Source organism: Electrophorus electricus, chromosome 25 (assembly GCF_041902795.1).
Source record: "Electrophorus electricus isolate QZ-2024a chromosome 25, ASM4190279v1, whole genome shotgun sequence".
Lineage (NCBI taxonomy): Eukaryota > Metazoa > Chordata > Actinopteri > Gymnotiformes > Gymnotidae > Electrophorus > Electrophorus electricus.
In genome coordinates this window covers 9940244-9964450 of record NC_137521.1, presented here as the reverse complement: position 1 = coordinate 9964450, position 24207 = coordinate 9940244, and the positions used below count along the sequence as shown (strand labels likewise).

Genomic DNA, 24207 nt, shown 5'->3' with positions numbered 1-24207 from the left:
TGCGAATGTATTTGAAGCTATGAATCACTTGCAAGGCTGACTTCACACTCCACTACATTAACTACACTGCCCTGGCCCCGCCGCGCAGGACTGCACAAGAGACTCACAGAGATTTAATTAAAAAACAAAAAAGAAAGAATTTCTTCAGAAACGTCTCCTTTTTTATTTCAAGGAAAAAAAAAAAAAGATTTTTTTTTTCATCCCAAACAAGAAAATAAAATACAACAAGCTTATATTAATCAGTTATTAAGATGATAAAGTATGACATTTTTAATAACGTTTTTGTCTGCTTTCCCATGATTTTTGTTTCTATGATATCAGTTATGTTGGCTTAAACATGCACCTAAACAAGTCCAATGTTGTCAGTGGCAGGAGAAAGCAAGGTGGTGGTGAGGGAAGTCTTACAGTGGTGGGTCGTTATTACTGACAGATGAAAGGAGCGGATGGTGCGGGCGTGGGAGGGGGGGAGGGGAGACAGGGTGTTTTTTCATGACGATTGTTCCCCAATTTTTCTGCCTCCTGGAGGGGACGAGGGCTGGAGGCTGCGTGGGTGGATGCTCCGGTGGGTCGCCTTCATCAGCTGCTGTCTGGAGAAGGCTCCCTGTGCGTGGCGTTCTTCTTGATGCTGTCGAGGTACTCCTGTTGTGATACAGCCAGAACCGAGGCCAAAATCTCGTCGTCTTCCCAGTCCGTCAGACCTTTAGCATGGGCGTAGGAAAGGGGGTGTAATACATACAGGATACATAAACAACTCTTGACAGCTGTGACACAAACGTTGACAAGTCTTATGGTTTTGATGAGCAGCCTGCAGTTCAGCCATTTTTACTTTTTTTTGTGCTGTTAGCTTCATGTTAAGACTGAGAAAATTAGGTCATCTTAGGTGAAACACATCATCATCCACCACCATTAATTTTCCACTTCACGTCTCTGTTCCTGGGTGTGTGTTGTTTCGTCCCCACACACCCACCACCTAACCTTGAGCGCCCTGTCAACATATATGGTGGAAAACTAAAAAGATGAAAAACACTAGGAGGAAAGGCACGCGTGTAAAAGAGCACTTCAATAATAAACCGGTCCGCATCGATCATAAGTTCCCATCAGCAATGTATGGAAATCACATCACTCTAATAGGCCCCAATGGCCATCATTCACAATTAGTTACATTAGCATTTATGAATATGGTATTTCTTTGGTCCCTGAGCCCTGTTGATCCCTTGTCTGCCTCATTTTACGCAAAATTCAGTCGGATAGTAAAAATGCCTGCACTGTTGAGCCTGCTGAGTGTCCTTACCGAAAGCAGTTGGAGACATGTCCTGCATGATGGCTCGGTAGCCCAGTGCAGGGTACAGAGACACCAGAGAGGAGGAAGTGGCTCTATCTGGTCCAACACACGCCTGGTTACTGGGCCCTGAACAACACCAAAAAAACAAGCTAGTGAGTGCTCATATTTGTTTACTTGTTTGTTTGTTTATTTGAAAGTAACAGATATATTTGTATAGAGTGACTTTATGTTTTGGAAATGCTTGATGTGCATTCCCTGGGTATATCTGAGGTGTTTCCTCAAACTTTGTCATGACATACCGCTGCAATGCACAGTACTTTCCAAGCCCTTGAGGCAACTACTTTGAACTCAGTGTGCTTTAACCTTAGCTCATCAGCTGACTTGGGTGTGTTAAAGTCCTGGAAAACATAGATCCATGCAGGGATACCTGGGGAATCACTGCTTAGAATTTATATCAACGTTCCACCGCAGTTTCACAATTATGTTTGGTACAAATGGGGAAAAAAAAAAAAAAAAACATACACCGCATGTACTTGTACTCGGGTGTTTTGCACTCTCTGACCTGAAGGGCTAAAGCACCGCACTGTTCAGTGTTTTCCCTGCTCAACAACATCTGACGGAAAGCAACATGAGCTGAGTCAGTCGAATTGGCACAGGGAGACCAAGGAACAGGCTCTCCAGGTCTAGAGGTGATAAACAAGGCACTACACACACACATCATCACAGTCACCCATAGGACTGGATCCATTGTTGTTGTTGTTTGTCGGAAAGGTGGAGCGTGTCCCAAATTCAAGGCGATGCAGTATTGCCCGGAGACACACAGCATGGACGTGGAATCAGCTGACCTTCTTGAGGGGTGCTGATCATTGTTTGTATGTAACTTTTTTTGAGAATCATAAAAGGTAGCTGGACTGTCTGCTAGCATCCATGTAATGGCAGCCATTATGACCAACCAGGGTTAGAGTTAGGGTTGAAAATCTTTGGGTAAGAAGATTCCCGACACGGAGAATCCCAGTTCCCGACACGGAGTCCCAGTTCTCGACACGGAGAAGACTGAGAAGCGTACCCGGTGCACACGGCGAGGGGGGTTTGGACAGTACAAGGCCCGCCCCCGCCGGGGAGGGGGGCTTGGCCACCGGGTCCGAGTGGGAGAGGTCAGGGTTCTCGGGCGAGGGAGCAGAGCTCCGTTGTCGCGGTGACCGTGCGCTCCACTCCTCCAATCCACTAGAAGCTGCAGCTGTGGCTGAGCTGCAGGTGGCACTGGCCTTGCGAGGCTGAGGAAGCGAGAGAGAGAGAGAGAGAGAGAAAGAATGGAAAGGGACAGAGAGTGAGAGGAATGGAAAGAGGGACAGACATGTTTGTAAAACGCATTGGCTAGTGATTGGTGTAGTCGCCTCAAGATATCCTGAACGACTGTTACAGCAACTGCATCAGTTAAAGACACCCAGAATGGGGGGGTCTTACTGCATCTCATCAGAACTGCAGCATGTCCTTCAAAACATTTATATACACGTAAACATTTATTCTGCAAAATGTGAAATTTACTGAACAAATATTAGAATTCTCATTCTGGAGGTCTTTATATGAAGCCATACTGTTTCTTTGAAATCAGGCCTGTCTTGCAGGTGGCCAATGTGAGAAAGGTGCGGTAGACGTGGTAAAACCAATTGCCCCGTGTGCAGAGACCTAACCATGACAGGACAGCATTGAGATCTCTTCTCATAAACAACTGCTTTTATGTGAACAGCTGCGTTTTATTGTAAGGAACAAAAGTTTAGGAGCCACCGAGTGTAAAGAAAAAGCGAAAACCAGATGAGCCTTCTGCCAGCACTGTGGTGTCACTGTAGTCATACCTGCAGTACAATCGTAGCACATGGCAGTATTTCCAGCACGATAACGTATGACCCCTTTGACTGAGCTCCCATTACACAAGACACAGAGATAAAACGTTAATGCATCTGAAGCCGTTGTCCCTGGAACGCGGCCTCAAGGGCTGCTGGGAAGTCATTTTCTGCCATGACCTCCAGCTCTCCATCCTACCCTCAAACACCCCCCCCCCCACCCCACCAACCTGTCGTGCCTGTTTTTCTTGGTCCCGAAGCCACTGCAGATAGGACTCCCGGGCCACCTGCTCTTCGATGGCCTCATTGGTGGCCTCCCAGTCTGTGGCCCTCTTCTTATCCTCAAGCATCTGCTGTTCGATCCATGACTCCTCTGACGTCTTAATAGCATTCTTCATCAGAGACTGGTCTGCGTACTGTCCAGAGAGCCGCGGGGAGAGAAAGGTGGGCAGAGGTGGGGGAAGAGAGGTGTTGATACCACCGAGGTCACAGCTGAGAATGCATTACCCATAAACCTGACTAACTACAGAGGCATTTGAAGTATGTGCATCATAAAAGAACCAACACACAAACATATTGAAAGCAGAAGAATTTGGATAATAGAAGGTCTCCTAAGGGGTTTCTTTTAACACCATGAGACAGGACTCACAGAACCTGTCCACGCCATAGGAGAACGAGCCTAGCGGGAGTAAGGGCACACAGCTCTGCAGACCGGAGTTACTTTCTGGACGTTTGCAGTGTAACATGAACAGGACCGGTTTGATCCTGTGTCCTGATTTCAGCACAAGAACGCACTTTCATTCTCTGTCTGTGTGTTTGTGTGTCTCTCGCTCCCTCTGTCTCTTTCTGTCTCCCCTCCCCTCTTATCTGGGGGAGTGTCTCGATTGGGAGATAGCACGAGTCCAGCTCTTGGCACAGTGTGACCGTATCCTGTCCAAACGCCAACTGTGCTATTCTCTGTTCCACTCTGTCGGGCCAACTGTTACACAAAACCTGTCTGACCACACCCCCAACCCTGGACCTAAAGAGCCCATAAGTGCTGTTTTATTTCTCACTGCATTGACCAGAACTTTAACAAATACATGTATGCGTGCATGCACAAGACACACTGATGCGTGCACACACACACACGCGCGCGCGCACACACACACACGCACGCGCGCACACACACAATACAAGCGCTCACACACACAATACACGCGCTCACACACACAATACAAGCGCTCACACACACAATACAAGCGCTCACACACTCTTCCAACAACTTTTTCCAGTAATAGAAAAAAACCTGGAGAAATGTATCTGGCTGAATTTGAGTCCTCTTTGCTCTCTGGTTTGTTGTGATCTGTGAACAAAGAGGTGAGGAATTCAGACTTATCCCCTTGTGTAACACTCAGATAAACTCACTAATATCCAAGGCCTTATCCAGTTACATGGTTGGTGCCCACATCCAAATTAAATAAACATATCGGTTTGCTATCTAAACTGTAAACGAATAAGCCTGGAAAGTGCTCAGATCGTCCCTTACTGGGGTGAAGAGTATAAATGCTCATCAGTGAACACAGCGAACAGGCAGTAACAGCAGTAACTGTCCTTCTGTGCCCCACTGGGGCTTTTGCCTTGGGGGCTGCTAGTGCCACTGACTGCCACACGTACCAACAAGCATCTGACGCACAAAATGGTGCACTGCTAATAAGGTCCTGCCTGACAGGCATGGATGTGTGGAATGTCCCCCACCCATCTATGGTGCTTAGGCTCTTTGAAGCGTGTATGTGTGTCTGCGCGCTATGAAAATGGGGCAGCCAAAGTGAACTTTGATAAGTCTCAGGGCTATCACCTGCTTCTGACGGCTCTGCACACCCCTGCTCTGACCTGCCTGTGTACAGACAGCAGAGACCCGGTAAAATGGCAGGGCGTCTCGACCCACAGGATGACACGGCCTCTTTCCAAAAGCAGTTCCCGTCGTGTCAGGAATCTTTCCGCGATTACTCTTGAGTGCAGAATTTGCTCTGAAGACTGCTGAGATGAAGAAGTAGACCTGAATGGGCTTTGCTATGAACCTGTTTCTATATGTACCCATGCCTTGTTCTGCCAGTCCGGCGTTGAATCCAAAAACCAGCTTTTCAAACCCAGATGTGTGCAATTGTGTGCAATTACCAGAGAATAAAGACTTAATAAATATTTAATGGCTGTTACTGCTTTATCGAAGCAGAACAAACATTTTTGACATGGGAAATAAAAACTTGGAACATAGTTAATGATGTCTTTGTGAATGAAGCCACTGGGGACTCCCTATTCCAGGGCGATCTGGGCCGTATAGATCAAGTAACGCACAGCGCACGGGAAGAGCAGGGTTCTGCTGAAATAGCATTACACTGCAAGATGCGTGCACAGCCTGCCTGTCTGGAGACCGGTTCAGGCAGCGAGCTGAGGACGTGTGCGACTACATGGGCGGCAAGTGACACCCCAGTACTTTCAATCAATCACCCTGCCAGGGGTCAGCCCCCACTTCGCGCAATATACACCAAGCTGCTGGACCAAGAAGCCCACCAACCACAGTGTCCTCCCACAGTCCAGACGTCTTCAACAGATTTGTTTAAACCGTCTTTAATTAAATTTTCATTTAGATAAGGTAATAAGATGTATAACTGACTAAGGAGATCACTTTATTGATCATTGATATCAGCTTCAATTAAGTCGGAGGAGAACTTGTGTTGATCCATTATTGAATTAGGGGTTAGATTTCCCCATCACCCACAGCCAAACCCCATGTGGTTCTGATGAACAAGATCTGAGCTATGCGGTCCAGCTTCAGAGAAGTCCACTGTCAACCCAAGCAACCCCCCCAGTGATCACACATCAGGTTCTTGGGCGAAACTTGGTGCGCAGGCACATCCATGCATGACCAGGAGTCACCCAGCCATTGCAATCTGGACCTACATCTCAAAGCTGGCTTGATTTGCATTTCAAAACAAACACAGAGTGTGGAAAGTGGACCAAGAAAAGTTACATCAGATGCACTCAAAATTTCACACCAGCTCGTGAACCTATAGAAGGTGAGAGCAGTTAGTTTGATGCTCTTCAGGTCCTGAGTGACCTGTGAATCAGGCGGTGAGTTAAAGCAGCACTAAAGGTGGGAGGGGGGCATTGCCCCACACAAGACTTTCCGTCACCAGGAACGGAGAACGACTGCCTTTTGGTTTACAAGACAGGGAGGCCAGGGAAGAGGCTGTAAGCGGAGAACATGAACCTACCCCGGGTTTGAAGGCAGGCAGGCCAAGCCCAACACCGATCGTGGCTTTGTTCGGATTCACCACTGAGTTGTAGTGAATGTTACGATGGTAGCTGACTCTGATTGGTTCGTCGTTATTTTGATGGATCCCATGGAACGTATTGATTGGTTCTGCAGGAGGGCAACATAAAATAGACAATGTCAAGCCTGTGTCTGACAAAGTCTATGCTGCTTGCATGACTTCTCAAAACTTAGCAATGGCCAAAAGGCCACAGAAACCACCCTGACGTGTTGCTTAGAAACAAAAAGTGACCTGCTCTTTTGCAGAGAAAACAAGTATGTGCAAAATAACTGAATAAGTTACAAAACACTGAAGTGGAAAATGGCCCTCTCAAATTGACTTTAAAGAACACTAGATCCTAAAAATTAAATAAGCTTTTCTTTTAAATCAGTCAGTTCATATTCATCTTTTTCAGCATTTTGACTCATTCTCTCCAGACATTATTGGAACTTTTTTCCACAAGCAGTAAATGTTTTTTCTCTCCCTATGACAAATACAGTGACATGGGGCCTCCCCCTCTCATCACCTCCACCATACCAGAGCACCTCCCCCTCTCCTCACCTCCACCATACCAGAGCACCTCCCCCTCTCCTCACCTCCACCATACCAGAGCACCTCCCCGTCTCCTCACCTCCACCATACCAGAGCACCTCCCCCTCTCCCCACCTCCACCATACCAGAGCACCTCCCCCTCTCCCCACCTCCACCATACCAGAGCACCTCCCCCTCTCACCTCCACCATACCAGAGCACCTCCCCCTCTCACCTCCACCATACCAGAGCACCTCCCCTTCTCCTCACCTCCACCATACCAGAGCACCTCCCCCTCTCCTCACCTCCACCATACCAGAGCACCTCCCCCTCTCCTCACCTCCACCATACCAGAGCACCTCCCCCTCTCCTCACCTCCACCATACCAGAGCACCTCCCCCTCTCCTCACCTCCACCATACCAGAGCACCTCCCCCTCTCCTCACCTCCACCATACCAGAGCACCTCCCCGTCTCCTCACCTCCACCATACCAGAGCACCTCCCCCTCTCCTCACCTCCACCATACCAGAGCACCTCCCCCTCTCCTCACCTCCACCATACCAGAGCACCTCCCCCTCTCCTCACCTCCACCATACCAGAGCACCTCCCCCTCTCCTCACCTCCACCATACCAGAGCACCTCCCCCTCTCCTCACCTCCACCATACCAGAGCACCTCCCCCTCTCCTCACCTCCACCATACCAGAGCACCTCCCCCTCTCCTCACCTCCACCATACCAGAGCACCTCCCCCTCTCCTCACCTCCACCATACCAGAGCACCTCCCCCTCTCCTCACCTCCACCATACCAGAGCACCTCCCCCTCTCCTCACCTCCACCATACCAGAGCACCTCCTCCTCTCCTCACCTCCACCATACCAGAGCACCTCCCCCTCTCACCTCCACCATACCAGAGCACCTCCCCCTCACCTCCACCATACCAGAGCACCTCCCCCTCTCACCTCCACCATACCAGAGCACCTCCTCCTCACCTCCACCATACCAGAACACCTCCTCCTCTCCTCCACCATACCAGAACACCTCCTCCTCTCCTCCACCATACCAGAACACCTCCTCCTCTCCTCCACACCAGAACACCTCCTCCTCTCCTCCACCATACCAGAACACCTCCTCCTCTCCTCCACAATACCAGAACACCTCCTCCTCTCCTCCACCATACCAGAACACCTCCTCCTCCACACCAGAGCACCTTCCCCCTCCTCACCTGTTCCATACTGGTACACCTCCACAGGTCGGTTGTACATTTCAGCCATGGCCTGCATCTCGATGTGGTTGCCATGACAGTTGTTTTTCCTCTTCCGGCTGATGTATGTGGTGAAGTCTTCCGTCACATAGTTTGAGAAGTAGTCCGCATTCTTCATCTGACCATGAGGAAGGTGGAATGCAAATAAACACATGGACCAAGCCTGTCGCTTCCATGTGCGGTTTTTTCAGCGGTGCAGGAACAAAGTGGGGAACGAAACAACTCACCAAGTAGTCCATGCAGTGTTTGCGAACAACTTCGTGCATATCCTGGTCTCCATAAACCTGATCCGCTGTGAGTTAAAACAAATACATGAGAAAAAGGTTTAGCAAGGGGAAAAAATTAAAATAAAAAAAGCTGTCTGGCTAGAACACAAATAAACTGTGTGTTCATATAAATCTAAAAGTGTCAGAACTACAGCCTTGTCTGAAACCCTTGAAATGGCTCAAATAGGCTGCCTACTGCACAAAGGGTAATGGGCAAAAATAATGAGTCCATATAGGAAAGGAGAAAAAGAGATCACTGGAGAAGGATGACAACAGAATGAAATCCTGAACAAGCAAGAAACTAAAAATCAATAACTAAATTATGCCACAACTCCATTTGCAATACATAAAATGACAAGGTTTATTTCAAACACTTTCTTAAAATGACTGGACTCCCCCAATACAATCTCCAGTTATTTTAAAATGTTAGCGTCCAACAGTTATTAATTCCTACTGGTTTCATTTGCTCTGCATACACGCATGGCTGCACCAACAAGCTGTGTGTATAATATTTTTGGCGGGCTTAATCATTGCTGATCTCACTTGTGCGGCTTTGCATGAGTCAAAAGTAGAAGTTGTTAAAAAAAAAAAAAAAGAGAGAAAAAGAAAAAAAAACAAGGCACAGATGTAAACAAACAGGCAGAGAGGTTGGCGGCTGCAGCGGCAGTGCCGCAGTGGCTGCATGCAAATACAGCAGGGCCCATTCCAGCAAGTCACGTGATGCCCGTCCGCAGGCTTTCTCAGAATCTCTTAGTCAATTTCCTCTTTTGCGGCGTCGACCTACTTGTGTTGTGACATTGGGGCCCTGGATGCTGCACTCTACTTATGCAGAAAGGTGCAAAACTGCATGTCAGTGCCTGATGTTGCACTGTTGGGACCTGTGAATTAGACGTGAATTATTCATTCACAGCTAGGTGAAAGCATGGCTACACACAATGACAACCTGCGCACGTTATATGCTGATGAAATGATGCATTCAAAAATGAACCAGCATGGATGTGCCACAGTAGAACTGTCTGCTAAATCCATGTATCTGTCATCTCCATACAAGAGCAGGTGATTCTGAATATTCTGTTTTAGAGCTAGAACAGTGACTGAATATCGTATTTGTATTTGTATCATCACTGATTAATATCTTGCACACAATTTTAGATGCATATAGGACAAATATGTTAGCAAAACTGTGACCACTTCTTTCTACTGAAACCTGGCTGACATTAGGGGCACTGAGCTGGTTTTAATTTCCTACAGCTATGACAGGTGACTACTCCTCAAGCAAGAGCACCAAAGGCTTCCCCAGAGCCCGGTTCAACAAGCAATGGCAGAACTCAGCACTGTGGAAGCTCCACGACAGCTGAAGAACTAACAGCAAGGGAAGGCAGGCTCTGTTTCATCAGCGATTGTAAACACAGGGGAACCTGGTGACACCAACACTCATCTCATGTGCTGTTTCTAAATGTCTGTGGGACTAAAGAGGCAAAAATACACTATGCCTGACAGACATCTGGGTACTGATAACACAAACAGGCAGCGTCATGATGGCACCCACATAGGTGTGGTGACGTGACGCTCGAACCCACTGCTGGAATTTCTGACTGCTTTCACTTCACAGTCTTGTCCAGGTATTTTCCAGCTCCTGTTGTTGTTTCCATTCATAACGCTTGTGAGGCTTGTGTGTATAATTTTACTGATCTCACACTCACTCACTCACTCACACACACACACACACACACACACACACACACACACACACACACACACACACACACACACACACACACACACACACACACACACACACACACACCCACACCCCAGGGACAGCCCCTCTCTCCGCGTGGAACATTTACATGAATCTGACTCATTTGTGATCACAAACACCTGCCTTTGTTCTTTCCTGATTTCAACCTCAATTTGAATAGCAAATTGGAGAGAGAGAAAGAGAGAGAGAGAGAGAGAGAGAGAGAGAGAGAGAGAGAAAGACAGACAGGAGAGAGAGACACACACACACAGGGAGCGAGAGGTCACATGGTAGCCAGTGGTTTCACTGTGTGATCAGACACTTGACCAAAAGGCTGCTCCATTTTCCAATGCCATTGTGCCTTGAGTGTCAAGGATTTGAGTTAATCCTGTTAAAGACACTGACGACATAGTGAAACAGGAAGTCAGTCCAGACAAACATCAACTGTTGACACACAACAGAATTTTTATATCTGTGTGGTTGTGTCTGTGGATCCTAAGAGGTCTCCTCATGGTCACGTTTTCATGGAACATGTGACAAGCATGGGACTACCCAACGAGCACCCCCACAAACCCCATCTCTCAAATGCCAGGTTCTCCAAATGCATTAATTCAGTATTTTAATATTGCTCTCTGAGGTCTCTGTAGAAGGTATGTATTTATAACCCTATGATATGGCCCTAGAATGAAGAACTTTATTTTTTAATAACCTTTTTTTGCTGTGCACAGGAATAATTGATGAGCTCTGCTCTGACTGGCTGGTTTATGGCAAGGCACCAAGATGGCTCACAGAATCAACAGGTGAAAATCAATTGAAACTGTGGCTATATTTCCATTTAAGTCATGCCTTGACAAAAACTGTTTGAATACTTAAAAATGTTTGTCGATATAGGCAATGGAAATAAATTGGTGGTAAAATTCTCTCTTATATACATCATAGCTTATATCAACAAACATTTCTAAGCACTAAAATAATTTTTGTAAAACATCACTTGAATGGAAACGAGACCTGTGAGACATGAACCATGGAGCATTGACATCCACCAGTATGTCTGATCCTGCATCGGAGCATATTTCAGCTCTCAAACAAAATTGATTAAATTGTCAAATGACAACTAATGACTGTCATTAGCTAGAAGGAGTGAGTTAGAGAGCTATAGGGCTAGATTTGATATCTCTAAGCAACCAATGTAGTTAGTTAGCTTCTGCGTTGGGTCTTGTTGATGACATAAATTAGAAATTTATCTGACAAAGGTATTGGCGGAGGAATCTTATATTGTATATTTATAGGACAACACGGGGCATTCCTTTGAATGAGACACAGGCATGAAAAGTAGACTTCTGTGTAATAAGCTACGTCATCATACTGGTTAGTGAGCTATGCTTGCTATGCTTGCTATTGGTGCTTGCTAGCTAGTAGTTAATGTTAAAGGTTAATTAGTCATTAATCAAGAAAGGACATTTCCATCACACAAATAACCTGTGTATGTTGACTTTTTATATACTGGCAAATGACTTTTATTTTATTTGTGAATTTTATTGAGTAGTTTAGAAGACTCTTCTTTATAAGCTGTAACTGCATGGTGCACTGCATGGTGTTAAACCAAGACAGTCAGACAGAAGAGCCCATTTACACTGGGGCATTTATCTACCAGCAGGCTATGCAGAAGAGACTACTGTGAACTGTATATGACACCACAAGAACCAACACAGCAATCTGGCCACCTAAAGAAGATATAGCAACACAAACAAGGTTCCTTCCTTCAACTGTGCAACACACAAATTGCAACATCCCAAAAATGGCCGGTGACATTTCACTAACAAGTGGCTGATGATGAGAAAGCTATTCAAGCCAGCAGTGAGAAAGCAGAAGCTGGTTAGGTCTACGGAGAAACTCACACCAAAAGGAGCTGGGCTTCACAGGAAAGGAGAAGAGTTTAGGTTCATCACTTAGCAGAAGCAGTAACCACAAGTACGCCTTCGCCGATGGAGGCCAAAGATAGCGCCACACCGCTAACCTGCAAGCTCCATTCTCAGAAAAGGGGGCAGGGCAAAGGTCAGACACACCCGAGGCCGGCCCCGTGTGGGCCTGCAGCCCTGCGATTAACTTTATCTGCAGCGGCAGAGGCTTCCTGTGGTGTCATATCGGTGCGCAGAGCCGCTCTTCAGCAGAATCCTGAGGTGCTCCACTGAGCCCATGTGACTTTGGCGAGGCTCATTCAAGCTTTCCATCAGCAGGAAACGCGTCACACCCCTTGGCAGGCAGCCCCGGAGTCAGAGAAGACATGGCAGGTGGTCATAGTGCCGCATTATATGGAAAGGCAAATGTCAGTCATCAAGCCGCATGGGAGTCTGTTATGATAGCACTTAGAATAATTAATTATTCCAACAAGCTAGAATAAGCGGTGGTGCAATCTGAATTGTAACTTTGGATAAACATTGTGGATGATGGACAAATGTTATGACTTAACCCCCCCGCCGCTGATGACAGACATGCTTTTTCACTCAAACTAACCTTGACCTGAAACTAACCTTACCATTTCTCTTAAACTCACAATTGTGCACTACATTTTCTTATATTTCATTCTTGTTCACAATAATAAATTAAAATGTATGAGATATTTCATGTTTCCAGTTTTGTACCCCAATTTGATCCAAACATACCAGATGTCCAGTTTACTGTTGGCACACCCGGTTTATATCAGAAATGAGACACAAATTAATTTTAACAGAGCCCGGATACTTCTCCTCCCCCATTCATTTTCTAAAATGCAGTGGTGGATTTTTTTTTTAATCCCAAAATTGATTTTGAATGACTTATAGTCTATGATTTAGGATTAATGGAATACTTCACCAACATTGAATATATACTAATGGAGGCCAGTTATAATTATCAATTTTGCATTAGCCGAATGCTATCATACCAACATCTCCCCGCTACTGTACTTACACTGCTAGCTCTGCTAGCAATTCTTCAGTGAACGGTTCCATTATAACTAGAGCTTGGGACCAGCACACCGGGGAGCTTGGGACCAGCACACCGGGGAGCTTGGGACCAGCACACCGGGGAGCTTGGGACCAGCACACCGGGGAGCTTGGGACCAGCACACCGGGGAGCTTGGGACCAGCACACCGGGGAGCTTGGGACCAGGACACCGGGGAGCTTGGGACCAGGACACCGGGGAGCTTGGGACCAGGACACCGGGGAACTTGGGACCAGGACACCGGGGAACTTGGGACCAGGACACCGGGGAACTTGGGACCAGGACACCGGGGAGCTTGGGACCAGGACTGCAGCTTCCACCGTGACAAGCAGCCTTCAGCCGCTCTGTGTGCTCAGAGGTTTAACCCCGTGATCTGTTCATTCAGCAACCCCTCACACGTGTTTTGAACTGAGGTCAGAGGTCATCTGGTCAGAGTTGGGGTCACTCTTTCTGACCAAGACTGCCACACCACCAGGTTCCAATGACCTGCAGTAACACCTTAACTAGACATTTGCACAGCTGACAGGAGGAGGCAAAGCCAGCATTCCAAAAGCCCAGACCTTCCTCACTCCCTCCCCAAAATCACTCTCTTCAATGAGCAGCTCCATAAAAACCTCACAGTACGTCTTTAGCAGAAGAATCACGCACTTTTCAGTTACTGCTTGTGGCCAGTTGTTTTGAGAACCCATATCAATTCCGTCTCATGTGTTCTCTCAGTTCACATTAAAGTTGGAAGGATCACTGCTGAAAGGAGACTGTGTAGTGGTTATTCTTATCCTTAAACACCCCTCAGCCCTTTAGGACAAGCACATCTTGGCTGGTAACAGACGCATCATGAGGGCTTTGGCAACCGGACAGCACATCAGTAAGAGCAAAGTTCACCGATGGCCCAGGAAAGCCGGCCATGTCGCCACTACTCACAGACCACGCCACCGCACTCACCCACACACATGGATGACTCAACCCCACACACCAGCTCACACGCACCCCGCACACCAGCTTACATGCACCAAGCCACTATACACGCACGACTCAACCGCACACACGCCATCCCACCGCACACTCCTGCTCACACACGCACCTCTCCACCAAACACACGCCCACTCACACACCCGCACTACTCCACCAGACGCACACGCACAAACACACACCCGACTCTACCACACGTCTGCTCACCAATGCCCACTGCATGCATGCACCACTCCAGCACACACGCCTGCCTGCAGGCATGCACCTTTCCACCATGCATGCACAGCCACACACACACACGCACACGCGCGCTACCATGCGTGCACGTCCAGACCACCGTGCACGCACAGCCGGCCTGCATTTCTGTCATCACAGCATCTACTATAAAAAGCACCACAAAAAAAAAAAATCTGAAGTCATCGCAATGACCAAACTGAAGTCTTCTAAAATTACCGCACCTTTTCCCACTGAAATTTCTTAGTAAATGATGTTTTACAGCTAGTGTCAGACATTCTGCTTCAAAGGGAAACCTGTGGCTTTATAACACTGGGTCAACGACCTCTAACTAGGTAAAAGGTCACCCCTTTACTTCAGAGCTTTTTTGCCATGTAGTGAGAAGAGAGGGGATCGCCAGGATTTCTCAACGGCCTGCAGCCCTGATGTTTGAAGCCTGCCTTGTTAAAGTTCAGAAGGTCAGACTAAGGCAAGACTGCAGGCTTCTTTGCACAAACCGAAGCAAAGGTTGCCGCCGGCTGCACACTCCTCGGGTTGCAGTCATCGTCTGCTCCGGCTCTCGACACACAAACCGCCGCTGTCGTGGGGTTGGGTTAACGGTCTCCAAGCCCAACCCACGCTACAACCGCATACTCTCCGAAGACATTATTACGCTCTCACATTGTCATTCCCGACTGACATGACTGCCCGAAACGTGGCTTCCATGCCAAGTGTGTCCCAAGAAGCCCTCCTTTCCCAATTCATACTGCTTCAATAGTTATAGACAAAAGGTCACAAGGATCTCCCTTTACCACTGTGTCCCTTTGTATGTTTTGCACACGTTTTTCATCCAACCGGTCCACTACGCCCGTCTGTTCCCCACCACAGGCCATCACCTCCTGGCTTTAGCTGGGCCACTTCTAACGCACCAAACACGCCTGCGATGAGCTGGAGATGTCCTCTCCTGATCCGTCATTTATTTACCTCAGCAGACCCTTCGGGACTGGAACGGCGCATCTATAAATTCCGCGCTTATTTCACCCAAAGCACAACCTGATTGCATGCCATCATGCGAATTCTGTTGTGTTGTGAAACATGTCTGGCCGTGCACTGCCTGCGGGAAAACAGATCAATACGATGATGTAGGTGCCTGTGGAATTTGACTTTGCAAACGTCTGACTCTGGCCCACGCTCAGACTTTGGTCGGTGACTGCATGGGACGTTGCGTTATGCGGAACGTTTTGAGGTGCCAGCTCTGTGTTTTGCTCCGTGTGTTGGAAAGGGTCAGGCCGGGGCAAACAGATAGCATCGAAAGCCTCCCCACCCCACCCCACCCCGGCAGCGTCGAGTCACCGAAATGACCTTTGCTGACCCTCTCTGCATGCTTGCATTGCCCTGCTTATCTAGAATAATCTGGATTAAACTGGAAAGTCAACCTGCACCTCGCTGCTCTGACATTTGCCCGTGGAGAAGACGAGCAGGGGAAAATACAATGTTTTGGAGGGGTTCTAATGAGTCACAGATTTGTGCGTAAGGTGCAAGTCCTAAAAAACAAACAGGTATAACAGAGCAGGGCATTAGGGTTCCAAAACCTCTAGTGACAGTGTTTCCAAATGCTTCAGCTTCTGGGTCCTTCCTGTTTTGCTCAGTGTATTTTAAGTACTTTCTTTCTTTAAATCAAACACACACACACACAGACACACACACACACCTTCTCTGACGGTGTACATGCATTTGAAATGATAAAAATCTTTTGTCCTGATACTGCTCTCACCTGAAACATCCTGTCAGCATCAAAAGGAACAAACCGAGAATCTATTTAAAGCGACATGCATCTGCACAAGAAAAGCAGAGACGTCACACCATACCCAAGCGTGAGGTGTGCGCACCTGACGCCCGAAGAGGCCGGAGGAGAGGAGAATTCCAGCCACGCCCCTCCACTGCCTCCCATGCACAGGACCCAAAGTGCTGGCAATGCACGTCTCCCATCAGGCCACTGCATCTGCCCGTGTCTCAACACCGGCAGCCGCCTGGCATGGAATGCAATCTGAATGCTGCCATGCAGATTTCCATACGCAGGGTGGACACACCTGAGCATGAGCGCCACATACTTGCAAGGGGTAGTGTAGTTTCAGGACAGGTGCATATGCCCAAAGCGTCCTGTGTGCCTGCCAGGAGCATGCCTTCCATTCTTCGGCCCAGCACGCCCCCCCAGAGATAACCACACAAAAAAAAGACACACTTGCTTTTCTCTCAGGTGACTCGATGGATTACAGTTTTCGGCTTCACTGTCTGCTGCGTAGCATTTTTGGCCAAAGAGTTCCTTCAGAGCTGGATGTTTACAGACATATTACATATGGATGAAATGGGTTTGAAGTAAAAATAAAAAAATAAATTTAAAACATTTTAAATTAAAAGAGAGAGAGAGAGAGAAATAGCATTTTGAAAGCATCTCACATCATCCACTTTCTTAAATACTGGCTGCTCATTCCTGTTTACAAATCATTAGCAAAACAAGTTAAGTGAAGATGAGTTTGTGACAAGGCATGCCAGCCCAGATTAGCTCAACAGAAACTCTTGACACCCACAGAGAGCTGTGTTTTCATGCCACTGCATTCAGGCTTGCTGGGAAGAATATTTAGTCAAAAAGAAAGGCTGGAAGAGCCAGTTTCTAATGACAGATTGTTCTATTATAACAAAAGTGAAACAGAATTACTTCAAAACAAAAAAACAAACAAACAAAAAAAACCAGCAGTGTTGCTTTCTTAAAGAGGCTTATCAACTTTCAACCATATCCAAATGTGGATTAAGTTATTTTCTGTAACTTTAGTCCTGAGTGGAAGATTGTGAACTCAAATCCCATTTCTACCTGATATCAAAACATTTGGCCAATAGGATTGTGGGAGCGATCGGATATTGCCAGACAGGTGCAAATGGCTCGCCTAAGCTACACTTAGGATCCAGATCAGATCACACGCACCGCGTCCTGAGACGGCCACATCGCGGGCAAAGGCAAACGGGTTTGAGGCGCGACACCAATCAGATCAGCTCGCGCCAACGGGAAGCTAACAGGAGAAATCCAAGTAGAGCGTGATTGAGACGCACCTGCACGCATAGCAACCCACGGGGGTCCGGGTCCGGGTGCCGGCTGTTCAGTTCCGATGGCTGGCCCAAGACCGTGTTCATGATCCTGACCTGTCCCGTGCTGCCTCCCATGGCTAACCTCTGCTAATCCGATCCCATGAAGGTCTGACTAACGAGTAACCGATAACAGCCAAAGTGTGGAAACAGGAATGGAGGAATGAAACCAAAGTTTGTTTTAGCGGGCTTTAGGTCAGACCACCCCAACTCTTCCCCTCGCTGTACCACAGCATGTGTGCGTGTGTGTGTGTGTAGTTCTAACAGTATTGACACTAACCCACACTCTAGAGCCCCAGCCAAGCCAAGCAGCGCAGGGGAGAGCCATCTGCACCCGGCTGAAAGGAGAGCGCTAGCAGCCAGGGCCGGGCCGCAACACCTGACACCGCTTCCCACGTCTGACAAACGGCAGTTCACATTCCGGCAGTAACCCCGTTGACACAACACTGCACTTGCTGCCTCCAGTACAGTAAAACACCAGCAATAAGCCCGCGTAATTAAGAGTGGTCTGGGGACGACTCCAAGTTGACAGTTTGCAAAGCAGCTTTCTGTCATTTCTTATAAAAATTTTTTTTTTTTTTTAAAGAGCGGGTGATGCTCATTTCACACCAGAGACCGTGTCCATGGTCAGCAGCCTCACAGCGAAACCACGAGCACTCTAGCGGGTGGTAATAGCAAAACCGAAACCACAAATAGACGTTTTCACTATCACACACACAAGACACAGGTGTATGCATGTATGTGTGTCTGTGTGTGTGTGTTTGTGCGTGTGTGTCCACGCGCTTATGGGAGTTTGTGAGGGACTGTTTTTCAAAAATGATAATTAAACTTATACTGCTGAGAAATGTGGTTAGGCAGCAAATGAGCTGGTCATTCAGTGGACAGGCCATCGTCCTCTCCATTACCACAGTCATAGTATTCCAAGCAAAGCCTGCTGGAAAAGTTTCTTACAGATATTACAAATACATGACAATGGAAACTATAAACTTCAGTTCCGTCATATACTGAGGCTGAGGGCAACATACCAAAAGAAAATAAACAAAAACTCAAATAAGTGACCTAGGGCTTAGGCTGTCATGCAAAAAAGTGTGCAATTATTCCAAGTCGGCCATTCAGGGAGGTACCTGCTCACACGAAACAATGTTGCATAATAAACTTAAGCTTACGCAAAACCTTAGCATTTCGTTTTAGCTAGAGGGCCACAAGAGGAAGGTCTCGGAGGACACCAAATGATGGCCAGGCCTTGTGCGTCCCTCCCTTTAGTTAATGTGTAGCATGGTGCAACTCAATCTAACCAAATTTAAACCCAGCACTGCAGGTATAAACATGGAGAATATGGATGGAGGAATGTGAGCGGTATACTCAGCTCTGGTTCACGTTTCTGATAAAGTCAGCACACTTTTACATGAGTGCAACTGTCAGAACAGTGTCAGCGGTGTTTAGAAACATATTTAAAACAGAACAAAACCCAGCTGATTTGTGATTCTGAGAAACAGAAATGGGGCATTTAAAAAAAAAACCCTCATAGGCAGCAGCAGGGGCTAGTACAGTGAGTAATGCTGGGAACTGTGTTAGAGTAAGACCCTCATTTCCTGTTTGTACCTCTTATTTATGCTACTCTTTGGTTTACTGGAATGTAAATGGTATAAATTCTGTCCATTTACTCTTTGGAGTGGGTGGAGCCTGTGTGTGTAGTGCTGAAGGAGGATGGGAGGAAGTATTTGACGTGGCCAAAACCAGTTTTGGAACTGTGCCTCTGTCTGCTGGGGACAATGCATTTACATTTACAGTAATTAGCTGACGCTTTTATCCAAAGCGACTTACAATTGTGACCAAGTACAATTCGAGCAACTGAGAGGGCCTTGGTAACCTGGCGATGGTGGGACTCAAACCAGCAACCTTTTGACAGTAGCAATAATTTAAGCACCTGCAGCCCAGAAATGATCCAGTGCCCAAACTGGGAATACAGACATGTGAAATGTGTCCCAGTGCCTGAACTGGGAATACAAAAATGTGAAATGTGCCCCAGTGCTTAAAATGGGAATACAGAAATGTATTCTGGGGGCAGGAAAGTTGCTCAGCAAAGGAAGAACAAGGGGGAAAAACCCCAGAGGCAGATATCAGAGAGGGAACACAAGAGAAACTGAAAGAGGACCTGAAAGGTGTCAGTGAGTGCGTAGGTGTTTGTGTATGGGTGTGGGGGTGTGTGGGTGTTTGTGTGTGTGGGTGAGGGATTTGTGCGTGTATGTGTGTAGGAGGGGTGTGAGAAAGGGAGGGGGGACAAAAAAAAAATGTTTGTTTCCCCAACTCGAGAAACCAAACAAACAATCTTACTAGGTAAATATAACAAGCTCTAACAGTAGTAAGATAAACAAACAAACAAAGCAGAGCTTTTGTCCTTAATGTACAGTATAAAATATCATGCCACAGCATGGACAGGAAAATTTGCTTTAGACACAGTTAAAGGTTAAATACCAAAATACATTCCACTGCACATTTTAACTGAGTGATTTAAAGTAGAATGACAAGTGACATACTAACAACGTGTGTGAAGTTTCGGTCTTATTACATTTGATGCAGTATTTAGGATAAAAGGGAATTTGCCATTTTAAACCCCTGCTACAAAAATAGTAACAAAAAGATCATGAAAAAAATAGACTTATGATGAAACTCCTGTTGAGAGAAGCACAGTAACTGTGCATGACTATTTGTCACTGAAATTAGGATAGGGCAAGTTATGTTGTGATGTGAAAATCAGTCTTCCAGGCAATGTAGGCTAATGGCACCATCAAGTGAGCACAAATGGTAAATGCAAGACCTGTCCATGCAATCAGTAATCAAGGACTAGGCCTTTGTATGGTTAGACTGTCTTAGAAATTCTCCCATAATGTGTGTGCTGGAGCCAAGCATGTGATTGTTTCCACCACAACATGACTTTTAAGAGTGCTCTGGTGACTCGTGCTTTGTGGGTCATCCAGGTAGTCTTCCATGGGTTACGATGTTCTTCATCCCTTCCCTCTAGTACCACTTACACTTCCAGTTCAGCAAAAATGATTAACTGATTATGGAAGAAAGAGATTTACTGTGGATTGAAAAGGTTTTACACAAACCTGACAGGGAGTTCATCTGTCCGGTAAAGGACAAAACCAGTGAGAGACCACGATAATCAACAATACAATGACAACACAACAGATTGCAGGAGAGACCCACCGACCGCTCTGAAGAGACAAGCGCCGTCCTCCTTCATTTTTTTAATCACAAAGCCTTTTTTTTCCCTAAGTGCTTTCTCGAACCAGTGCTCCTGCTGCAACGAGAGAGAGAGAGACAGAGAGAACAACAGAACATAACAGAAACTCGAGAAGGACTACTTTAACGCAAGAACCTAAAATGGACAAGTAACAGTGGGGTGGGCAGACGGATATTTTGTGATCTCCTATTCCATGGCAGTACTTACATTCCTGCAATAATCTATTCCATTACTTTATGGCGGAAGAACACACCGCTGTGTCTGGATGCATGGGGCCTATGCTGTCTTTGGTTTGTTTTGAATGATGATCAGCCTTATACAGTTGTCTTATATCATAAGCTTTCATTTCTGTTCCCCTCTATGGATTCAGTCTGTTAGTGACCAAATAGCAAAATAGCAAAGGTTAAGGCACATGGGTGTTAGATGTCTGCAATACAGTAAATCAAATTCTTATAAAGTCCGTGGAGAAGAAGAGCAGAGAAAAACAAAATATTTTGGAGGGTTCTAATGAGTTAATGAAAAAATAAGTGTTGATAAGTCTCAAATTCTATACATGTGACAAGGCTACAGTTTTTACAGAACCAGTCTCCGTAAAAAGCACGACTGCTGTCTACAGTCAAAACCACCTGTAATAGCTCACTAAACCATATATTTACTGCCTTAATAAATATGTAACAAACAAATTTAGACTTTGTAAATACTTATAATGCTTATAATGAATGTATTACTAGGAATTTTAATTCAAAACTTTAACTAAATGCCATAAATGTAATCTCACAAAAACTTGACTAATATATATATATATATATATATATATATATATATATATATATATATATATATATATATATATATATATATATATATACACACACACACATATACACCATTAATGTAATTGGTTTCTCAAACTTTTTGCTAAATATTAGATATTAATATAAATTGAAGATTAAATTGTATTTTTAAACAAATTTTCATTTTAAAAATGAAAAAGATGTTATATCAAACTGAAAGTCTGCAAATCGTTGGAAAAGTTTTTCTGCTGTCTCTGTACTTGTGTATTTGGAAGCGCTAGAAAAATTGCGTGGTTTCTTAGTAACAAGCACCAACAAAAACCTGTCATGTCATAATAAAAGTCTCCGTTTAAATATAACTTTAAAAATGTAATAAATAACATATAATAAAATATATAATTGACAGATTAACTGATGACTATAGTAATAAGATATACTCTCCAGTATCCAGGAAATCTTCAATGTAGATGTTTGGTGTTTTTATTAAATAATGTGTTTTTGTTAAATTATTACTTATTACAGCTTTTCTGTAATATAAAAAAACAGCACCTTTAAAGCTCCAAGAGTCTCCCCTCCCTTCAATCTAATGCCCTCCATCCAAGTCTTTTTTCAAAGGTCAGGCTCATGAAGCATAACTAACAGGCAGGGGCGAGCATCTCGCTGTATAGAGATTTCCTAGTTGGTTAAGACAGCAGGAACATAATGGAGTTTTAAGTTGCCCAGGGCAATCAGACATTTTTCCCCCTCAATGCAACCATTTTAATTCAAGCTGTGAGGATGTAGAGTCAGTTTAGCCATAGTGTCCTAAAAATAAATCCTTTATAGCTGCTGCAATACAAATCTACTTTAGTCATTGTCAGAGAAACAACGGGCTACTACCAGACTGAATCCATGAAGAACAACAAGAACAATACTTCACAATATTCACGTTGATTCCTACCAAGTTAATCCTCATGGGCCTACACAATGACCAATGAGCACAGGATGAGCTGCTCTCAGGGCCTATTTATGAGTCTGAAAACACCTGCAGAACTTGCAGTTTGCAATTTGCATCAACACCCTAATGTTCATGGTTACATAACATAGTAGCAAAGTATGTACAATTACCAGTTCTTTTGCTCTAAGTAGTTTTTTTTCCATCACTGATTTTTTTTAAAAATTATTATTAGCAATATTTACTAGTACAATTTTGCAGATGTGATCTCGGCTAGATAACGAAGTAAATTTGTTTAACAAAACTTTAATCCTTTTAAAAGACATGAGAAGCCCAACTTCACACAAACAGCTCAAAAGAGTCAGGCAGCATGGGTAACTTTAATTAGGCGTGCCAATTCTCGTTGTGTCTTGAGTCTGGGTGACATTTCTATAGCTACCTGTTCAACTGTTGCTGGGTCCTCTGACTGAAGTCTGGAAGCATTCTCGTACTCATCCTCGCTGTTGTACCCGGCACCTTCCTCCTGATCGGGGCTTGGACCTACGCCACCGCCTCCCGATGCACCGGGCGTCCCTCCGCCCGCTACTCCACCCGAACAAGTGGCTTGTCGCCGCCTTTTACTCAGTCCGGGCCCCGAGCAGCAACCTCCCATGCTCGCGCCGCAGCCCGCGCCGCCTGTCAGCTCCCCGCGTGCGCCGGGCACGCAGCTTATCCCGCCGCCTGCATCTCCCGGACCGGCGGGCGATCCTGCTCCCACTGGCGGAGGGGAGGCCTGCTGCGGCCGGGTGCTCGACTCATTCCGCCTGTCCTCTCTCGACGAAGGTGGAGCGGCCTGATATGACCAAGGAGGCGGGGAAGCGCGAGGCCTCGCACCGGCCCTGACGCCGTGTGAGTGCGGGTGCGGGTCGGGACCGGCTCGTCTGTCCGGTTCGTCGGAGTGGTCGGAAACGCCGACGGACGAGTTCGCTTTCTTCTTCGGAAGAATCGTCATGGTTAGCTATTTAAACAGGAGGGTCGGGGGGGGGGGGGGACGACGATTCCTCCGTTTCTGAGCGGGTTTTGCGTTTACCGATTTCAACGTGGCCGCTTTCTCTATCGTGGTATGCGTCCTCGAACGTTTTGGCGAAGCGGTGAATCGTTTTGGTCAATAAAAGCCGATGGTAGGAGAACAAAAACAAACCGTCCAGCTCCCTCTTCCCGTCCACCGTTCTCTACTTTCCACAAAACATCAACACAAGACTGACGACATTACAACGTCACTTCCTCTGTTACACTCTTCTTTTCAGGTTATTAGTAATATACGATATAATATAGGGACAGGCGTTGTTTTTAATATTCCGACAGAGACCTGTTTTACAACGTGTTTGAAGATGTTTCTGCATGTACGTACTGTATAGGCTACGTTGCTTGTGATTTAATTTCTATAGGGGAAGTTTGTCTGAAAGGATACATTCACATAGTTTACATTGGCCTAATGCAAGTAGCCTACTGATTTAAATCCAGTTTCTCTTTCGCCATTTTTATCCACTGTGATAAAAATACGATAAAACGGATTCAGATTAGATGTCTTATTCAGAGAGGTTAAACATAACCTGCTGTACATAACAGTTCCTCAGAGGTCATACATTCTGTTCAACATTAGTAACTGCTAGACAAAAAGGAAATGATTGCAACAGTTAGATAACTGTCCTTGAAAACTATGCGTCCTTAGGCGA

General features: G+C 46.0%; 1 protein-coding gene across 6 annotated transcripts; it reads right to left on the bottom strand.

Annotated features, from left to right (window-relative positions):
- Positions 1 to 139: 139 nt before the first annotated feature.
- Positions 140 to 23744, bottom strand: otud5a (OTU deubiquitinase 5a). 6 transcript variants are annotated; one of them, XM_035521915.2, is made up of 10 exons: positions 22932 to 23744; positions 20728 to 20818; positions 8435 to 8499; positions 8169 to 8325; positions 6378 to 6526; positions 4412 to 4468; positions 3354 to 3539; positions 2349 to 2556; positions 1292 to 1408; positions 140 to 698 (listed from the first exon to the last, which is right to left on the bottom strand). In XM_035521915.2, exons 1-10 carry the CDS (start codon positions 23481 to 23483, stop codon positions 577 to 579), a joined length of 1704 nt encoding a protein of 567 aa, XP_035377808.1. In that variant the 5' UTR covers positions 23484 to 23744; the 3' UTR covers positions 140 to 576. The 6 variants fall into 6 exon arrangements, 3 of the variants coding, with proteins under 3 accessions (XP_035377808.1, XP_035377807.1, XP_035377810.1); XM_035521914.2 differs by having other exon boundaries at positions 20728 to 20821; positions 22932 to 23743; XR_014119841.1 differs by having other exon boundaries at positions 676 to 698; positions 1582 to 2556; positions 20728 to 20821.
- Between the last annotated feature and the right edge of the window lie 463 nt (positions 23745 to 24207).